Raw genomic sequence first — 16342 nt, 5'->3', positions numbered from 1 at the left:
GATTAGATAACTAAAGCGAAAGTATGTCATTGGATCGCTTGTCATTAGAGTTTGTTCTTACGGTTAGTTATAATCTTGCCTACATGTTGTAAGATGTCAAAATGGGTGTTGTGATACAGCAATATTTCGTTCTAATTTGTCTTACTTATCTGCTCCCGGTTAATCTAAATCTATGCAAACAATCTGGCAGTAACACTGCACTAATATTTGCTTATAGCTGATAACTTACATCAACTGATTTTATAACAAACCTCCTATTTTTAACTTAATTAGTTGCTTTGCTTTTGTAAATTTACTGTACAGTATTATTTTAAGAAGTAGATTGACGTACCGCGCGCGGTATTTTTTCTGCTGACTACCGTGCGGTGTGCGCACATCACACCTGCTGCGGGGATAGATTTTTTTAAAACGACAAGCAAAAACAAAAGCAAGTTGCCTGTTCTGGCATTTCAAGCCCGCAACCAAGAAACAGAAAATTTGGAAAATTTTTCGAGGGACGGATAAAGCAACTTTTCAATTCACTTTTTTTTATTAGAAAGTGCTACTGTGCTTTACAATATACGTCATATCTCGCATCAGTCATAACTATGTAAGTACACACACGCTGAACTCCTGGACATTCGGCTCTTTAATGGTTTGCGATCAGGCCAGTCCCGCAATGAACCGACCGATTTGGGGTTTGGAGTCACGCATTTACCGAGCAATCTGATCATTCTGATGGATTGCAAACAAAAACAAATGTTGTCGTCAGTCGCTGAGTCGCAGTTACGAATATGGCAGTTCTACGTACGAGTTTTTCTTGATTTTTAAAATGTTCCATCGCATTAACCTTGCTTGTTTCGTTTTTTCCTTTGCGAGAATGCGACTGGTTTTGTAACGTAGCTGCTACCAATTGTTTGATGGTTTTATGTACGTTGTGTGTCACCATGTTAAGGTGAACAGAATTCCTGGACCTTTCAAAATGGGAAATCACAAGAGCAAACTGCGAAGACATCTCGCGCACGGCGACGAGGCTGGCGCTCTGGAGCTACTGAAAAATCGGGATGATCTCCGAAAACAGCTGGACATCGAAATTGTTTATATAAAGAACGAAGGGAACACACCGTTTCAGTTGGCCTGCATTCACGGGATGGAGACTCTGATCAGGTATAAACTATAATTGTTTCATCGTACAAAAAACTTGTAAAGACAGCAAAGTTGCAATAATCAAATAATAGTAATGTAATAATTTTAATTTACCGTGTGGTTTTGTTCCATTTGTGACGTTAATTTCTAAATGTGGTAATTACCGAACTTATGTGTGTTTTTATGTTACCGAACGTATGTGTGTTTTTTTCGTACCATCTGCTGGCAAGTTTTAAGATGTCTGTTTCTTCTAGGACATTTTTAACGGATTACAGCGTCGATATCACAAAAAGAAACAGTGCTCAGGAGACTGCCGTCCATTGTGTGTGTCGTCTTCCCTTTTCCATTTACCTAAAGGATCTCCCTCAGTATCACGGCGACCGGAAACATAAATGCCTGAAGCTAATTTTGGAATATAAGGACACGGAGAATGCTCCGCTCTTATTGAAAGAAGTGTACATGATGCTGGATATGGTGAGGCTATTTTTTGTGCGGATGCCGCCGAGTAGAGATCTTATTTATGGCATTCGAAGGGAATTTTGTTCGAAATGCAGATTTGGTTTATATCGGTTCTTATATCAATATGCAGTGGTTTTAAACCATAGATGACGTTGTTTATCTTACGTTAATGTTTTGCAATTAGGCATGTCAGCAAACGATTTTCATTACAGTATACATTTTTTGGATAATAATTACAAATAAGTGATACAATCATGTCCTTTTATTTATTTCTCATAATGCACTTATGCTTATTTCTCAGCATGGAAACACTCCGTTACATCTGGCGGCAGCCCATGGATTTCTGGAAATTTGTGAGGTATTTTAGTCCGTGATTGTTTTCGATATTTAAACTTTTTTTGTGTTGATACAGATAACTAGATAGTATGTTTTCTAGGAAATTGTGGAAAAGGCTCTAGAACCTTTATTTGTAAGAAATGGATCCGGCAAAACGCCGGTCGACCTAGCCTGCGATTTTGGGCATGAGCGTGTAGCTGAATATTTGGAGAGTAAAACAGTTTTTCATGCAAGTTCAAACCATGGGAAAGAGTTCGATGACGAGAGCGAAGACTGGACCATAGGACACACTGAGGTAATTAAGGATGATGGGCACAAATTTCTAACAATGTTGCATGGTTTACCATCAGCAGCACTTTTATTTTTTGTAAAAACCACATCAGTGACAAAACAACAAAGGATATACTCGTACACAAGGAAATCATAATCTGTTCTCTTCAGAGCGCATTTACGCATCGGAATACATTAATTACATTAATTAATACAATGCAAATACATTAAGTAATACAATGCCACCGACACATCTTAATTTTGCGTGGCAGTGTATATATGCAGATACTGTACTTGTTGTAAACGTATTTGACAGTTAGTTTAAAAAGGATACTGTATCAAATTTTCATAGTCTGTTCTCACATTAGAAAAAACTAACAACAGTGCCACAAATTTAATATAAGGCTGAAAATGGTAGCTTCACCGTATAGACTATAGACCGATAACGGCCGCAGTATGTTAGGATATGGTTTTGCAGAGTTTTGATGGATTGAGGATACAAGATCTGCAACGGAAAAAAGATCAGCTAGTTGTCGAAACTTCGGACATGCTACATGTGCCTCTTTTTACTGCAGAAGCGTTATTACGAAATTTTGGTATGGGTTTATTTCAGTTTGTTGTGAAATTAACATTTCTGCAAACCTTGCAGACTTGCAGATAATGCTATTCCTTATGTAACTCATGAAATCGTTGTGTTATAGCGTGGTCAAGACAAGCATTGTTGGATTCTTGGTTCGAAAACCCAGCTCAGTGCTGCAAAAATGCCGGAGTGAAACTGCCCGAGAGTTTTGCTAAGAGGCGTAAACATGGCTGCTATAAACCGGAGGATTTAGAATTGGGCAGTCCCAAACGGACATTGCAGCGTAAAGCGGACTCAATGGTTAGATGACAACATAAACATTTATTAGTGCTCTTGACCATTTGGGATGTGATAGATTGAGATTAGAGCCGAAATGCATCAGATATTGATTATGATGTCATTTTCAGTGCCCGATATGTGCGGAGGATATGCCTTGTGAAGAAGAACCAGTCTATTTAGCGTGCGAACACGATTTCTGTCGGAATTGCTGGCAGCAGTAAGTCCTAATCATCCGTGCTTAACTTTTACCAAGCCGTTAGCGAAACTCCTTAACAGAATCGCGGTTTGCATGAGCCGGAAGTTTTCTACCAACGATACGGCAGAACGCGTACTTTATGTGCAACCTGTTCAATCCACTTCTTGATTTCACATGCTCACTAATTATGTACGTATTGTAATGTTGAATAACAGGCCGGCAGTTACAGAGTACTGTAGTTTGAACGAACATTCGGAAACCGGTTAGGTGCCTGTTATTTTTTTTTAAATCAACTTCCACAATCCCTGATTAACTGTTATGTAATGATGTCAAATTGCAGTTGATGGGGGCTCGTTAGCGCTCTGCACTGTACAGTAATCGTTTTTACGTTGCTAAATTTTAGTTTGTTAGGTAGATTAGTACTACTAGAATAGGCTATTAGGAACTTACTTCCTTACTAACTATTACTATTACTATTATTCCTTACTAACTTATTTCCTTACTTACTTCCTTACTTACTTCCTAACTTACTTCCTTACTTTCTTTTACTTACTTACTTACTTACTATGTCGGTGAACGGTATAGTAAGCAGCCAAGTTACTACGCATATTATCTGTGGGCAGATGCAGTAACAATAAATGGTAAAAAAGTATTAGAATGAACTTAATGAAAAATGTGTAGCAACCGTTGTATTCGCATTTTAGATATTTGACAATTAAGATACACAATGGCAACATCTACCCGATCGTGTGCCCTGATTCCAGCTGCTCGGTACTCGTTCCTTGCGATGTTGTTGAAGGTCTGGTGTCACGTGAAGTCGCGCGAAAATATCTGCAGTTTGACATTGAAGTATGTTTACCCGCTGCTGACATTGTGTGTCTACAGCGTAGTGATCTATTCATCTCTTGTGCAAGCAGGCCTTTGTGGAAAGTAACCCAAACATGAAGTGGTGCCCCTTTGCCGGATGCGGGCGTGCTGTGTGCCGACCAGAACTACCGGCGCCCTTGTCACTCGATATTCCCCACATGAAGCCACCCTTAGCGACGTCCCACGCCGTCGACTGCGGTAACGGACACTACTTTTGTTGGGAGTGCTCGGGAGAAGCTCATGAGCCGTCCAGTTGTGATAAATGGACCGAATGGCATCAGCGAATCATTGACGTCCGCCCGGAAGAAAGTAATTTATATTCAGCACGACTATCAACTTATACCGATTTCTTGTTTGAGACATTCCAGAATTGCGCTTAAAATCAGAACTGGATGTACATTATCCAGTTGCTGATCTCTTTATCTTTCGAGTTCAGATTTATTTTGAGCCTTTCGATTTCTTAAATCTTTGCTAGTTAGTTTATTGGGTTGTTTACCTACGGTAACATTTTTATTTCTTACAGTTATTTAGGATGACTACATTTCAGTCCCTAACTTTGAACGTTTGCAGTTCGTGGAACACACGAAGCACTGGAAGAAGCCGCAAATAACCTCTGGCTTGTTACGAATTCCAAGCCATGCCCGAGTTGTAAATCTCCTATCCAGAAAACTGATGGCTGCAATCACATGAAATGCTGCAAATGTAAACATGATTTCTGCTGGATTTGTGGGGATGCATGGAAAAAACACAGCACGGCAACGGGGGGATACTTCCGGTGCACACGCGCCGATGCGGTACATAAAGCACAGGACGAAGCTGGCAAGCTAATCAGTGCGGCGGAGGAGAAAAATCGACGGATCAACGAACTCAATCGCTTTGTGCATTTCTACGGCAAATATAAGGCTCACGGGGCAGCACTTAAGGTCATTTGAATAAAATATCGGGTGTCAGTATAAATTTCTGTTTGTGCGCATATGAAAGTTGCTTGCTAAGCTTTTCCCTGTACAGAATAAATGGAAGAATCGTAAATAATGCTAGAATTTCTTGTGACTGTGAACTGCGTTTGTTTGTCCGAACCGTTGCTAACTTTGTTTGTTTGTCCGAACTTGTTACAGTTCGCGCCTGTTCAGTACATCTATACAAGTATATCTCTTTATAGAGATTATATAATTATTATGTATTTAAATTTTCCTTGTAACCAGAGAGTGTTTTTAGAATGCCCAACCATTCATTGACAATGTGGACATGAAGATCTGTCGATTGTCCACCTACATGAATGTTTCCGCGGAGCAGTTCTCTTATCTTCGGGAAGCTGCCCATGAACTGCTGAAAGCGCGAAAAGTTTTGAAAGGATCGTACGTGTACGCGTATTATTTGGAGGATCATCGCATTCTTTTCGAATATATGCAAACTGAGCTGGAAAATGCTACCGAACTTATGGATTCTATGTTTTCTACCCGCTTTTTACGACACTGCAGAGATGATATGGTTAATGCTACGCGACTCATCAGACGCCGCCGTCAGGAATTTGTTGTAGCGGTTAATAAAGGGTAGGTGACTTTGCTGTCTGTTAAGCAGTTAGAATTTCAAACGTTCAATTTCATTTACCGTTTAACCCTTTAATCGTTTCGGTACAAATTTTTATGGTGCAGTATTGGTTCTTGTTATCTTTGTCGCGCAAATTGGTCCTTCTGTGCAGATTTCCGTTTAATTGCATGAAAAGGACCGATTTTAGTGTAATGAGCTCATCAACTTGTGTTAATGTCCATTTACTTTGTAGTTTTTGTTGACATTATGCTGCAGTCTTAAATTAAACATTATTCGCAGGTTAATTATACCAGAAACACCGCCTAGTGTAAGGAAGAAGAGGAAGCGACGCATACCAGGACTGTTTGGGATGGATTTCGACGATGTGGTTCGTGTAAAACGAAGTATGGTACATCTAAATCTAATCTAACCGATGGTGTATGGTTTTCTCAAGGTTTTACAAGAAGATATGGGAGCTGCCATTGCTGTTTCATTGGCGGATCTCGATCCACAGAATCCATGGGTTGTTGATAAGCGCGGGCGTCATGCAAATCTAGCTGCGCTGTATGACTGGCCGGAATTTGACGATAGTGACGAGGATGTGGGAATGTTGCTCTCTTCCTCTGGAATAAGTATGCTTCTGAGTACTCATTCCAAATGTTGCCATTCCAGCGATTTTATGATTACTTGTTTTGGTGAATAGGTCTTAATCCGTGTAGCAGGCCGGGATGTTCCCGGCCATGTGCAAAAAATCCTCGCACAGGAATTTATCACCGACACTGTACACTCCGTTGTAAGCGATTGCATGAAGATGATGCCAAAGAAAGCGTTGAAGATGGTAAGACTGATAACAAAATTGTTTCTGTAGTTGCCGGACGTTAATTATTAACAAGTTATTTGTAAGTTTTCGCCGATTGGTCGTATACTCGTATTCGATAATTTACACGTTTGGTTTATCGTTTATCACATGTGCTGTTTGGGATGGATTGGTTTATCGTTCAAGTAAGTTCTCTGTGCTTTCAGACCAGCCTACCACATCTGGTTCAAGAGCATCACACAAGCTGGATATGATCATCGCTATGGAATTATCGCGTTTGCAGATGCAGCGCGATCTGGAAAACCGTACTTCATCCTTTTCTTCCGAGTCTTCCATTGGTACTGCATCTCGTCGGCATTCTGCTTTTGCCGCGGGTATGTACTGAAATCAACTTCAGGTTGTACCAGTTACAATAATCATTACCCGGTGCATGTCCATCTTTTGTTCATCCGCGACTTTTCCTTATGGGTTATGGCATGATTTCGAGTTTGTTCGATAACGGATAAAGTATTTCTTATGAGTGTCACATTTTTCGGTTGGAAAATGAGCGTGAATGATTGTTTTGTTTGTTATTTAATGCTACGCCGTAGGAGGCAGAAAACAATTTTATTTGCCTGTTTGAAGCGTGGTTTATTGCCAAAGTTAACTCGTTGTTGTCTGCAGAAGTTCCTGGTGTTCGAGAAGCGGAGGAATATGATCTCAATTTAGCCATTCAACTCTCTCTGCAGGATCTGCAAGAACGTAAGCAATCTGAAAGCGAAGATCTTCCTGTCTCTCCTGGTTGGGAGAACCATAATTCCGAATCCGTGAGCAGCCTTGAATCGGCTGATTTTGCCCATATAACTGCCAACGAACTTTTCCTGGATCATTTGCAAAAGATGACTGATACCAACATCCTAAAGAATACCGAACCTGACGAACCCGGTACTTCGAAATAAACCGGTGCGCCTGTTTACCTAGTGGTCTTGTACAGTGAACTGGAATAACATACAACGAAGTCAGTTTTCCGGTGATTTATTAGCTCATAGGTTTTAGTTTTTAATGGTTTTCTATTTTACAAATGTTTTCAGGGAATCTTTTCACTTTTTTATTGATTGGTATCTCTGCTATTCTCGAATCTTTGGAATTATAGTGATCTTTTTTATGCCCGGAGAGAATGCTTTGTAAACATCAAGAAAATCCTAGAAGAGAAAATGTTGAACATGTACATCTTGAAATAAAAGCAAAATCGAGGTAAAACTGAAGCTCTTCCAGCATCCAACTGTTCAGCGTTCACCTTTACCTAACGAGAAATAACGTAATGCCGAAATAATAGGCCATTATTTTATGTATTTATCCATGAACTTCTTGTGGAATTCGGATCGTAGAGAATCATTGATGAAATTTTTCTGTTTGTTCCTTTCGTCCTGACCTTTTGCACAATTTTTGAATACTACATCATCATCCCATCTTCTTTTCACAGTGAAATCGCCGCCCTTCTTGGTAAGTAAAGGGTTGCCATGTAGTAGATTCTCCATGCGTATACGCTCTTCTTCCACTTTTCTTGATTCATCCTTTTTGACCTGAAAAAATCAATGGAAAAAGGTTACCTAACTGAATAATATAATACAGTGAAGCTGGAAAACATCTGATTTTGGATTTTTTTGAAATGGCTTGAAACGTGGCCGTAAAATGATTTTGCAGCTCGCATTTTTATGCATTAAACGGATCCATGTCCAAAATTACTCAACATGCTTGACTGCAGCATAGTTTTACTAGCCGTAAATGCATTTCGCAAGACACAAAACAAACCCCAATTGTGACCACTACGGCTGCGCGATACATGGACGACTTGGAAAGCCTACTCGTACCTGTTCTGCTTCCCTTTCTTTCTTAATACGATTCAATTCCGCCATGAGTTCGGCAGTATCGTCTTCATCTTCCTCGTCGCTGGTGTCTTTGTCTGAGTCATCTAAAGGTTCATCAGCATCAAGATTTCCAGGGGTAATGGCTTCCACTCGGGCCTTCTTGGCACTGCCCGAACTGCTCTGGGCTGAGGAATATGCTCCATCTGCAACCATGTAAGTGCTTATGGGGCAAATAGATCATAACTGTATGTACTTGTAGTAATATGAAATATCTGTAGTCCCCGATACTCGGTACTAATAACTTATGTTCGTTATGGCTATTACACACTCCAAAAAGCAAAATCATAATTCTTTTAATTCTTAATCACACCTGCATCGTAGAAAAACTGTATGCCATGTTAGAATTTGTGCTGTAGCTGAAAAATAACACGGCTTTCTTTGTGCACAGGTTCATGACAATGGCATTACCAAAAAACACGGACAAACAAGTACACGAAAAGCTATTTACTTTTAATTCTTTTCATTTTCAAAAACATAAATCGCACGACGTAAGTCATAAATGTTACGGTTTTAGTGTTTTACCATCAATGGCTCCTCGCTTGGACGATTTGTGTCTGTACTCGCGTTGCTCGAGTTCTGTGCGAAAATCGCGATTGCGAACGTCATCAACTGTCCCTTGGCCTGGCTGTCTGAATGGCGAAAGAAACAGGATAACTGAAGGTCCAGATAACAAGCAAGTAGCAACAGGATATTTACCTGTGTTTCAGTTTCTTATGGCCAGGAAGGTCCTGAGAGCTATACTGCTGCGACTGATATGCCAAAGCACCTTCATTTCGTTGTGAGCCCCCCACAGCTGGATTGAACGTAGGACGAGCCGCGGTAGTCATTGTGAGACAGATGAATTAAAAATTTACTAGTAATATGCTAGACCACAATACTGAAAGATAACAACTCCAGTTCCCAAATTCAAGACAGTGTTGAGACTTGTGTGACAAAATTTTCACACAAAACTCTAAGTAAATCAAATGGATGATTTTTGGAAGTTCTGTGATCTGTTTCAAAACTAAAACCTTTCTGCACAGCATCTTTCTGCACTCTCCGTGCTTACGGCACGTATGCAGCACGCGTGTATGTACGTACGCCCTGTGCGGCCGCGGCCTGGTTCTTGGAAGATTGGATACGTTACGTGCCTTACGGCACGTGTTGTGCGAACGCGTACGTTGTGCCCGTTGTGCGGCCAGGTGCTTATGGCGGGCACCCGCCTTGGCGGGTGCAATAAGGCGGGTACTGTATCAATATCAGTGGCGGGCATTGCCGAATTGCACATTGCACCGAGGCACCAATTGCACTGCACTTGCCTAATCGGTAGTGCACTTTTGCTTTTGTGTATTTGCCTTTGTTTTTCGTGGCTGAACTCGTTTTTTTACAACTGTAAGTCAAAGAAACGAACGGTTTGTAGTCTTTTTGTTTGTTTTGACTGTTATGCAAGTAGGCAACAGGTTCAATCATGCGACCAACTGAAAACAGAAGAGGATGTAACGCTATATACGTGGATCGCTTTGACACCTTCAGGATTTCGAACAAGTTTTTTTTAAAGTTTAATACAAAAACCAACGCATCCTGACACCATCCCCTTTTTTCAAGCAGATGTTTATGGTTATCTACTCCAAAGTACCAAACAAGCTAAAATAACAGTTGTAAGAAAATTAACGGCAAGAATATTGAATATCAAGTAACGTAGACCAGAAAAAGGTGACCAAATATAAAATAACAGTAGACCCGCAAATTAGCCGCAAAACGTACAGAACGATATTGTCAGTGTTGGCAATTTAGCAGGTATAATGCATTTAGATGCTCAAGACACCGTTGACCGTATTCTCAAAGAGTCTCGTGCATACCCTGATGCCGGGAAATGAAGCAACTATAACTCTAATAATTATGATATTTTATTGCTAATGAAAAATTTTACGGTAAGTCTGCTAGCCGTACCGTTAAAATTTGTGGGACAGTCAGGTTACCAGTCATGGACCAACAAACAGAAAACAGAATTCGGTTTACTAACTGTTTACATATATATAAACCGTTATTGCTTTAGATAAAAAGTCCCATACAATCTGGTTTCAATCGCATAATGGTTTTCAACAATAAATAAAAAGAGGTTTCAACCTGTATCACATCACATAGAAATATTGAGCAAAACGCGATTCATCTAACTCTTTTATTTTTACTGCTACAGTTTTTCAAATTTTCCTATTAATTAAGGTTACAGCCTAAGTGTTTTTTACCTTCATTCACTTTATCACAGAACATTCTCCCACCTGTTTTGATCTTCACGTTAAAGAAAAAAATTGGAAAGGTTTATTTGGTATGCATTCTTTGTTAAAAAACTGCGGTTACCAGATTTAGGCTGTGGCCTAAGTTGCTTGCCTAAATCCAGCGTTTCCCGGAACGCTCCTTTGAATTTAGGTTGCAGCCTATTTCGTTGCAGTATACAGGATTTCCTCTGACGTCCAAAAATGCTGTTACTTTTAGCTTCCGCAAGTAAACAATTCAGTTTGAAACCATTTTAGGGCTGAAGCAAAATTAATTTTGCGTTTCAAAGTGCCTCTTTTTCGGTTTAGTTGCATTGAACTGCTTGTCCTAATTTCATAGCTGTCGTCGCCTCTACGCATTCCCTTTATAAGCAAAATATATAAAATAACATATATAATAACATATATATATATATATATATCATTATATAATTTCATAAGCAAAATAAAATATATATTTTGCGTCTGTGCCTTTTACCTTTGTATCTTTGTATTAAAAAAACCAATTCTCTTTAGTGGTTTAAGAAAATACCTGGCAGGTTAAGTGAGTCCTGGAAACCAGTAAAATAAGTCCGCTAATAAATTAACGGGACACTGGGACATTTATCCTGCATTACGCATCTTTGTATCATAACTAAGAAGCCCAACAAATCAATTTAGAAAGATCTGCGTAAGTCTTTTTTGTAGACAAAAGATGGTTTTAAAGGTAAGTATCAATAATCATAAAGCGTGGAGTAGCGTAAGCAAGTATTGTATGACTCGCACTAGCAGCTTGGATGCGCAGCTAGTGGGAAAGTGCACTTTGCAAATGCATTTCTGCAATACCCGCCACCGACGCCCGCCTGATTGTTGACAACCGCCTTATCACACTCGCGAAGGCGGGTGCCCGCCATAAGCACCAGGCCCGTTGTGCGGTATTAGCCTATTTCAGATTGCACGGTTTGTGCTCCATTCGGCTCCGGTTCCATATGGAACCTTCGGTTGCGGGTTGTTTTACGTCCGTTCGCGACGTTAGCAGCTGTAACCTAGCGTCGTGCGGTGACGCGTAAAAACTATCTGCCTTACGCGGATGCTTGCAACGGCTCAAACACATGAGTGAATGGTAGGCCAGCGTATGCTACCCGTGGATCTTTTTTGAGCACTCAGACCGCCGACCGTTAGCAGGGTGGTCACGTCCTCGCGCGCACTCGACTCGATTAATTTTTTCGTTGCTGTACTCTGTACGTGACCAAAGTGTAACCGCACAAAGATCTGAAGCAGTTTTCATCCTGCCAACGTACTGCTTATCTGACGCCGTGCGATTCTATGTACGGAGCCTCTACCGTATGCAATCTGAAATAGGCTATTAAAAGTGAAGCTTCCGGTGGATGTTTTTACGTTTTTTCACTTTTTTGTACTGCCTGTAACGGGACAAGTACTGAAGTAATAACTGAACTGGATTAGTTTGTATGTACCGGTACTTCCTCGTTTCTGTAATTTTGTTTGTTCTGTTTTTATGTTATCCGGCTCGTTTAATGCTGCAATGCATCTAATTATTCGTCACAGTCTATCCTGCACAGAGTCATGACATGCTGGAAAGCAGAAAATCTTTGAGAAGTTTGCCGCGGTATCTTGCGGACCGTTTCCGAAAAAATATGATCCTGCGGCTTGTTCTCGTCGTCCTGTTGATTGCTTTAGGTAAAGCATCAATGAGCTTCAAGTGGCTGTTTTGGAGCTTCCCATAATGGGTTAATTCGTGATTGCAGGATTATCTTGGCATGTGTGGTCTCAGAGTGCCAACCATACGGGAGACATGTGAGTTCACCTAAGCAGCCTGTATCTTCGCCAGGGATATCTTCAGTTTTGAATTCGTTTTGATTTGTGATCATACTCCATCCGCTTTGCTTTTATATCCTTTCAGAAGTATTTATGCACGCTTGGATGCTCTGGAAAAGCATCTGGAGATTCTGAGCCACAAGTATGTGTTGACACTGTTAACTGTTGATATAGCGTATAATTTTAGATGTTGACAGTTAACAGTTAGTGTTTAAATTATAAAAATTTATTACTGATTGCGATAATTTTGTAAATTATAACTTTTTACCAGCCTTTTCGTTTTTGTGCTGATCGGTGGTTTAATTTCGGTGCAACTTAATCACTTAAACGATCAAAATTTAGACTTCTTAGAGCTCTGTTTAACTAACGCATTGGTGAGAATCCCGTGAGCGGTCAGATCGCTTATTACTGTAGTTAAAATTGTTTTATCATGTTAATTTCGCAGCATATTTCGGTTCTGGCACTTGTGCATCCAACTGCATCTTCTTAATATTGCAGGCATAAAGTCTATCCTGAAGTGAGAAATCTTAACTACAAAGACCGAAGAAGGATTTTGGTATGTGTGACTTCGGTAACTGTATCGCAAAATGCTGCTTAATTTTTTACATGATTATATACCTGTAGTCCATAGATACAAGTAAGTACTTGTACAATAGTTGCTATCAGTTTAATTAGGTGGTGATATGCTGGTTAGGAATTCTCATGGGAATGTCAATGTGGGAGTTAGTGTGAGGTATTGTGTTAACTCCGTTATCCAGGTTACCGGAGGCGCAGGTTTTGTTGGGTCTCATCTTGTTGATCGACTAATGCTTGAAGGCCATGAAGTGATTGTGGTGGATAATTATTTTACCGGTCGTAAGCGAAACGTCGAGCACTGGATTGGACACGAAAATTTTGAATTGATCCATCATGACATTGTTAATCCTTTGTTCATTGAAGGTGAATGATAATGTTTTATAATATTTTGCTTGAATGTTTTTGTGGCATAATTTTTCTGAGTAGTTGACGAAATTTACCACTTGGCCTCGCCGGCATCACCACCCCATTATATGTACAATCCCGTCAAGACAATAAAGACCAACACCGTCGGAACAGTCAATATGTTGGGCTTGGCCAAACGCAATCGTGCTAAGCTGCTGCTTGCCTCCACCAGTGAAGTATATGGCGATCCGGAAGTCCATCCACAACCGGAATCGTACTGGGGACATGTCAATCCCATCGGACCGCGGTCGTGCTACGATGAGGGCAAAAGAGTGGCGGAGACGCTGTGTTATGCCTACCAGAAGCAGGAACGCGTTTCGGTAGCAGTGGCGCGAATTTTCAACACTTTTGGCCCGCGGATGCATATGAATGATGGGCGAGTGGTTAGCAATTTCATCTTGCAGGCTTTGCAGAATGAACCAATTACGGTAAGTGCAGATTTTAAAGTATAAAGCATCCGTTAAAGTCATCAGCATGCGTCTGTATTAAAATTAACATAACTAGCTTTAAGAAAATCTTTTTCTAATTTGTTTTTGTGAGGTTGGATGCTGTATTGCTTTTTCATGGTTAGTACACAGTAAATGTATAAGCATGTATGAACATGTATAAGAAAAATATGTATTTGTACTATTTGATAATATGTTGTCCAATTTTGAAGGTGTATGGCAGCGGGGAACAGACACGCTCTTTCCAGTATGTATCGGATCTAGTGGAGGGGATGATTTTATTAATGGCCGCAAATTACAGCCTGCCCGTTAATCTGGGTAATCCCGAAGAACACAGTGTAAAGGAATTTGCGGTGATGATTAATAATGCAGTGGATGGAAAGAGTGAGATTATTAACAAGCCAGCGATGATTGATGATCCGCGCCGGCGGAAACCGGATATTACTCTCGCTAAGAATCTACTCGGTTGGGAACCAAAAGTAGGAATTCGTATTAGTCGGAATATTAGAAAAGATTTTTGATGTTGTAACATTTCTTCAGGTGTCACTTAAAGATGGGCTTTCAAAGACTGTGCAGTATTTCAAGAAAGAACTGGCGAAATCGTCTGAACCGATACGACCTTTGCAACTCCCGAATGATTTGTTATGACAATGATACTTTTTCAAATCGGTGTCCTTGTATCATTCGGCAGTTTCGCATCCTAATTGTTCCTGGTCCTAAATCTTGTTTAGTCTTATTTTAAACTTTTAACGGAATTTTGTTTTGTTTGCCAAACTGTATATTGTGCCAAAAAGTTTACCGCTTTCAAGATGCATTTGTCTGATGCAGGATATAATACTCAAAAAAGATTAAATTTGAAACTAGGCATCTGGTTGTTTGCGCTTTGCAGACGAAATTAGAATCCCACCGCGACCAGCCTTCTTGTTTTTTTTTCCAGAATTTCCCGTCACCCGATTTTCGTTCTTCACGACTGTCTTGATTTGTAGTGGTGAATACAAGGATTTGTCTAAAGGAGCTGTCCGAACTTCCGGTGCGCTAACTTCTGATTTGATGGAAGGTTGTAATTCTTCCATTTCCGCATCGTCTGAAAGGGGGGAGACTTTTTTCTGATTTCCAGGTGCTAATATTTTCGGTATAAGTGGCAATAATTTCTGCACGACGTCCTCTGCACTGCTGGATTTCAAATTTTTCTAAACAAAGAAATGCAAATGCCATTAAATTCCATTTAGAGAACAGAATTAGAATTCACCTTAAACGCGAACGCGATCACGGAGGTTATTCCAATTTTCGGCGCTAATGTAATAGCAAGATTTTCCAAAGCTGCAGCAGGGATTTCAGTGGACGCTGCTAACGCTGGAATGTGGGAAATAAACGAGTATGGCTTCGCCGAACGATCGACAATCACCACTGACAGTGCGTTCCGCTCCAGGCCCTTCGTTATTTCATTGATTCCAAAAACGACATCCTTTTTAATCTCTCTGGAAAAAATGACTTTCCGCAACCATAAAATACTTGCATAATACGCACAACACAAGCGAACGCGAAGATTTTTTTATAATAAAATCTTTAAAATCTCGCAACACATTTTCTGAGAATTCAGAAAAATACCGTATACCTACCTTACAGCGTGTTGACGGTCTTTAAGTGCTTTAGCTGATTCCCCCATTGTTTTTTCCGATTCTGCCTTCTTCAGCTGCTTCTGCTCTTTGACAGTTAAAAGACGAAAATTTACGGTTTCAAAAAAGCTGCAACAAAAAGAAATTAAAACCGTTCTAATTAGTTTCGAGATTTCGGAGACTTACAAATATTTCATTTTGTTGGTCCACACTCTACACTGAGTCTATACTTTACACCAACCGTTTAGCTGAAAAGCCTTTCTGTTAGTTCTGATAATACGGAAAAAATCTACTTGCTTCAACTTACTTTATTAGGTACGAAAAGATCTTTTCTTGGTTTTCTCGAGGAATCACCGGCCTGTTGACATAAGACAGAAACAATAAACTGGTTAAAATATGTGATATTCAAAGCTCGCGTGGAGCGACAAAGTACTGACCATTTTGCTTGCAACAAATCAATGCCATCCAGCAGAAGCTTTGAGGCCTTTCCTTTCTGTTTTTTCGCTGATTCGCTGAAGACCTGCGTGCTCATGTTTTTCGATATTGCAGCAGGAGTTGATTGCACGGGTCGCATTCCGGACATTCTTGGATGTTCGTATTCGAGTGCAAAATAATGCCCACGATTCCTTTTACCCTTCGGCAGGGAGTTGGTTTGGCTTTAACAGTGAACTGGAGGGTAAAGGAACTGCTGATTGTTGAAATGCCAGTTGCAAAAACAGTGCACTACCGAGAAGTAGAGACTAAAGTGGAAAACTGGAAAAACCTGTGAAACTTCAGAAGTTAGTTGTAAACAGTTTACTGTACAGTTTACTGTTTACAGTAAACTTCTAACAATCTACTTACTCAAAATAAACTACGATCTGATAATA

General features: G+C 40.1%; 4 protein-coding genes across 4 annotated transcripts; 2 read left to right on the top strand and 2 right to left on the bottom strand.

Annotated features, from left to right (window-relative positions):
- The first annotated feature begins 725 nt into the window (after positions 1-725).
- On the top strand, positions 726-7707 carry LOC129593536 (ankyrin repeat and IBR domain-containing protein 1-like). Its single transcript, XM_055489898.1, has 16 exons — positions 726-1146; positions 1380-1599; positions 1886-1942; positions 2021-2215; positions 2669-2786; positions 2892-3070; positions 3178-3266; positions 3950-4094; positions 4163-4421; positions 4683-5035; positions 5328-5662; positions 5940-6027; positions 6094-6271; positions 6343-6477; positions 6663-6830; positions 7120-7707. The coding sequence occupies exons 1-16, from the start codon at positions 908-910 to the stop codon at positions 7392-7394; spliced, it is 3033 nt and encodes a 1010-aa protein (XP_055345873.1). The 5' UTR covers positions 726-907; the 3' UTR covers positions 7395-7707.
- Positions 7539-9374, bottom strand: LOC129593537 (protein CWC15 homolog). Its single transcript, XM_055489899.1, has 4 exons — positions 9060-9374; positions 8886-8992; positions 8307-8506; positions 7539-8018 (listed from the first exon to the last, which is right to left on the bottom strand). Exons 1-4 carry the CDS (start codon positions 9188-9190, stop codon positions 7776-7778), a joined length of 681 nt encoding a protein of 226 aa, XP_055345874.1. The 5' UTR covers positions 9191-9374; the 3' UTR covers positions 7539-7775.
- Positions 9375-11996: 2622 nt separating this feature from the next.
- Positions 11997-14716, top strand: LOC129593470 (UDP-glucuronic acid decarboxylase 1-like). Its single transcript, XM_055489798.1, has 8 exons — positions 11997-12292; positions 12361-12409; positions 12516-12572; positions 12929-12986; positions 13189-13369; positions 13433-13839; positions 14070-14336; positions 14398-14716. Exons 1-8 carry the CDS (start codon positions 12184-12186, stop codon positions 14503-14505), a joined length of 1236 nt encoding a protein of 411 aa, XP_055345773.1. The 5' UTR covers positions 11997-12183; the 3' UTR covers positions 14506-14716.
- Positions 14603-16313, bottom strand: LOC129593471 (ribonuclease P protein subunit p38-like). The gene is made up of 5 exons (XM_055489799.1): positions 15911-16313; positions 15781-15831; positions 15477-15602; positions 15107-15335; positions 14603-15047 (listed from the first exon to the last, which is right to left on the bottom strand). The coding sequence occupies exons 1-5, from the start codon at positions 16054-16056 to the stop codon at positions 14718-14720; spliced, it is 882 nt and encodes a 293-aa protein (XP_055345774.1). The 5' UTR covers positions 16057-16313; the 3' UTR covers positions 14603-14717.
- Positions 16314-16342: the final 29 nt, after the last annotated feature.

The sequence above is a fragment of the Paramacrobiotus metropolitanus genome, unplaced genomic scaffold (genome assembly GCF_019649055.1).
Source record: "Paramacrobiotus metropolitanus isolate TYO unplaced genomic scaffold, Prichtersi_v1.0 Parri_scaffold0000062, whole genome shotgun sequence".
Taxonomy (NCBI): Eukaryota; Metazoa; Tardigrada; class Eutardigrada; order Parachela; family Macrobiotidae; genus Paramacrobiotus; species Paramacrobiotus metropolitanus.
This window is presented reverse-complemented; position numbering and strand designations above follow the sequence as displayed.